Source organism: Octodon degus, unplaced genomic scaffold, assembly GCF_000260255.1.
Source record: "Octodon degus isolate 3935 unplaced genomic scaffold, OctDeg1.0 scaffold00126, whole genome shotgun sequence".
In the NCBI taxonomy this organism is placed as follows: domain Eukaryota; kingdom Metazoa; phylum Chordata; class Mammalia; order Rodentia; family Octodontidae; genus Octodon; species Octodon degus.
In genome coordinates this window covers 6,464,135-6,468,058 of record NW_004524702.1, presented here as the reverse complement: position 1 = coordinate 6,468,058, position 3,924 = coordinate 6,464,135, and the positions used below count along the sequence as shown (strand labels likewise).

The following is a 3,924-nucleotide window of genomic DNA, read 5'->3' as shown; positions in this document are numbered from 1 at the left end:
CCTCCAGTGCATTCAATTTTTAAGGTCTCTTCTCTTGTTATTAACTTAATTTTGTTTTTTAAACAATGTATTGCTTTTTTTTTTTTTTTTTTTTTTTTTTTTAAAGACAGGGTCTTGTTATGTAGTACAGACTGGCCTTGGACTATGTAACCTAGGCTACCCTAGACCTATAGATAATCCTCCTGCCTCTGCCTCCCAAATGCCAGGATTACAGGTATGTACAATACCTGGCCTAAACCTACTCTTTAAAAATAAAAAAATCAATTTTAGTATTCTTTGAGGCTACCAGATGGGCATGTTGGTGCATACCTATAATTCCAGCACTTGGGAAGTTGAGAAAGGAAGATTTTGAGGCCAATTTGGGGTATGAGACTCTTTCTCAAAAAACTCCCAAAATTAACTGTCAAATGCTGAAAAATTATGCTTACTAGATGATGAATTTTGGCATGGATATTAAATAAATAAGGGGCTGGGGAGATGGCTCAGCAGAATAAGCACTTCCTTACAAGCACAAGGGCCTGAGTTCAATCCCCGGTTCTGCCAAAAAAAAAAAAAAGTAGTAATTTTTAAAAGTATTTTATTTGGTTTTTTTTTTTTTTTTTTTTTTTTTTTTTTTTTTTTTTTTCTTCTTATATGGACATGGGGTCTTTCTGTGTCCTGGTTCAAATGATCCTCCTGTCTCAGCCTTGGAGCAGCTAGGGACACAACATGGCAATGGAATGGTTTATTGTGGTTTTCATATGAGAGCAGTGTTTTGGTTTGAAGTGTTTTTGTTTGCTTTTACAAAGGGTCTTCTTCACTATGTAGTAGCCCTGACTGGCCTTGAACTCACAGTGATCCTCCTGCCTTAGCTTCTAGAGTTATGAGATTACAGGTTGTGTGCCACCATGCTTGGTAAGAAGGGAGTTTTAAATGCTGGCAGGGCTGTGGTGGAAAAGGAACCCTCCTATGCAAATCAGTAGAAAGATTGCTCAAAAAACTAAAAACTTAAATTCATTTTACCCAGCTAATCCCCTGCTAAGTATGTTCCTGAGTTAAAGACGTCATATTACAACAATATATGTATGCCAATGTTTTTAGCAGCACAATTCATAGTAGCTAAATCTTGGAAGCAACCGATATGTCTATCAACAGATGAATCGATAAAGAAAATGTGCTATCTATACATGATGAAATACTGACTATACAGGATAAACTTGAGACTTCTGTAGGAAAATGGATGCACCTTGAAAATGTATTAAGCGAAATAAATCAGATACACAATCCCAAATACCATATGGTTTCTCTCATATGAGAAATTCAAAGTACAAATAAAGAACAAAATAAAAGACCAACAGAAAAAAACAGGGAGACAGGGCAAATGGGAAAAGGACCAACAGATCAAGGGTGGAAGTGTGAGGGGAGGGATATAAAAGATTTAAGGTATGTCATGTACTGATCACCCACGGCCAATATAATCACTACATGTCACAAACATGAACTAAAAAAAAATAATGAAAATGGGAGAAAAGGTTTCTGAAGACAGGGGGAAAGGAAGGCAGAAAGGGGAACAAAAAGAATCAAAGTATGTTAAGTACATGCACACCCTTAAGATGAATGTAAACATCACGTACTGCAAACACACACTAATAAAAAAACTTAAAAAAATGTAATGCTGAGTGGCCAATACTCTTCTACTGTTTCAGTCATAACAGAAAATCATGTAAACTTACGTCATACTTGTACTTGCAAGGATACTGTATATTTTTCATTACAGTCCATACCTAATTATTTTAAAAGTCTCAAATTTCTAGGTTATGGGAAAGTATACATAAAAAAATCCTGCAGTCACTTATTTGCTATATAGTTAATATTTATTTTGCAAGGCTTGACCTTTGGGTTTTAGTGAAGTGGCAGAAAAACAAGGAAGTTAAAAAAAAAAGTATGTTGAAAAAGCATTAAGGTTTTAACAACTTGGACAGAAGCCAAGGAAGTTTAAGATAAAGCTGATAAGCCATAACTCAGAATATTATTTCTTCTTCCTGTTTAGAGACTAAGTCACAGACTTTGAATAAACAAGCCTTTACCACGTGGTGATTTTTTTTTTTAAGGGTCAGACAGTTGCGTTTACACGTATGTAGACATGGTAAAAGTCCTCAATGTTGTTCAGCAGTTCGAATCACAGTAGTTGTACATTCTAGTGTTGTCATCTCTAGGTGAATTTTTAAAATGTTAGGTCTGTATAACCAATTAAAACTATTCACATTAAGTCCTGCTTCACCTAGAGAATTCAACCCTCCTCTTATAAGAACAATATATATTAAGTTTTGGGTGAATTGGTACAGATTCGCAGGAAAACAAAACCTGCGATTAAACTCAAGTGTCTTGGTAGGTCAGGAGATTAGATAAACTACTTTTATGTTATGTCTGGCCTTCCAAATTTTATTACTGTCATCTTCATTTACAATTTTTGAACACATCTGCACTTTACTACTCAAAACAGAATTAACAAGATTAATACACACAAGTGTGCGAACCAGGTGCCCCAAACAAGGAATAATATGTAAACTGGGGTTTGGAGGAACCTTTAAAATTTTAGAGGCGTATACTCAAAAGTATCCTTTTTCAAAAAGTAGAAATATTTTGTCTTAACCGACAGCAGATTTTAAATCTAATTTTATAAACCTAAGAAAAATCAACTCCCAGGTGATTTTTATCAACCAGTTGGTGCACTTTAATGGTCTAACTACAAACGCTAAGATGGTGTTTATTGCCGCCAACAAGAGCAAGTAATTAATCATAGTTCACTGTGACTAGTCACTGCTCTATGGTCACCCCAAAATGTGGCGTTATGGGCTATATTTAGCTGTGTAAACCCTTTCTACAAAACAGGCAGGAACCAATCTGTAAGAACTTCCTTCGCACCGTACTGGCAGATGATGCGACAGCAGTTACAGGGTGCTGATTTTCCGGTCCTCGGAGGGCGGACCTGGCCGCCGGCCCTGGCAAGCCCGGAGCTGCCCACTGGCTTGGGCTGGAGCAGCTGCAGACGCGAGCGCGCCGCCCTCACTCGCAGCCACGGTTCGGGTTCCACCAGCTGCAGACGAGAACGCGCATCCCTCGCTAGCAGCGGTCCCCAAGGCCCGGCGCGCTCACGCGCGTCCTCCAGCTCACCTTCAAGGGGGCGGGAGCACGGACCGGAGGCCCACTGAGTGACGGGCCGTTGACCAATGAAAACTCAGAGCTTGCCAGCCGGCCCCGCCCACCAGCGCCCGCGGGGCCCCAGGCTCGGCGCGTTAACGGTCTGCACCCCAGCGCCCGAGACAGGAACTAAATTAAAAGACCGAGGCGGGGAGTGGCAGGGGGCGGGGACTCGGCCGCAGGACGCCCTCTGCCCCCCCCCCACTCCGCAAAGGCTCCCCGAGGACGTCCGCCACAGGCCGGGTTCCCGGTGCGGGCGGGTAAACAAAGACTCGCGGGCGGGGGCAACGTCAGGTGACGGCGCCGCGCTCGTTTCGCAATCACTCTAACGGCCCCCGGGGCCGTGGACCCGGAGACCCCGCGGCCGTCCCGTCAGCGCTTCACCACAGGGAGGTGGGCCGCCCGCGGCGCTGGTGGGCGGGCAGCCTGCAGCAGAGGCTGTGGCACCCGGGCGCTGCCTGACGTAAAAGGAGCGGCAGCACCGTTTGAACCCCCTCGGCCACCCCACAGGCCTGAAGCCCCGTCCCGTCCTCCATGGCGACAGCGTGGCCACAACATCTGACCCGGCCGGCGACCGCACGCCCCGCAGGCTGCGCCGCAGTCCGGGGCCCGGATGCCGAGGTGGGGCGCCCTGCCCCGGGAGTCGTCGCCGAGCCAGGGCCGGGGACGCTCCTCCACACACACACACACACCGTACCACCCGGGACCCCCGCCACAGACAAGGGCCCTGAGGGTCCAGCAGCA

At 44.8% G+C, this 3,924-nt stretch overlaps 1 protein-coding gene across 1 annotated transcript in view; it reads right to left on the bottom strand.

Annotated features, from left to right (window-relative positions):
- Klhl24 (kelch like family member 24) overlaps positions 1-3,716 on the bottom strand; it is a 51,001-nt gene extending 47,285 nt beyond the window's left edge. The window contains exons 1-2 of the mRNA XM_023700649.1: positions 3,644-3,716; positions 2,969-3,153 (exon numbers count right to left, since the gene is read on the bottom strand). Coding sequence (XP_023556417.1) covers positions 2,969-3,153; positions 3,644-3,716 — 258 coding nt within the window. The remainder of the gene's footprint in view (positions 1-2,968; positions 3,154-3,643) is intronic.
- Positions 3,717-3,924: the final 208 nt, after the last annotated feature.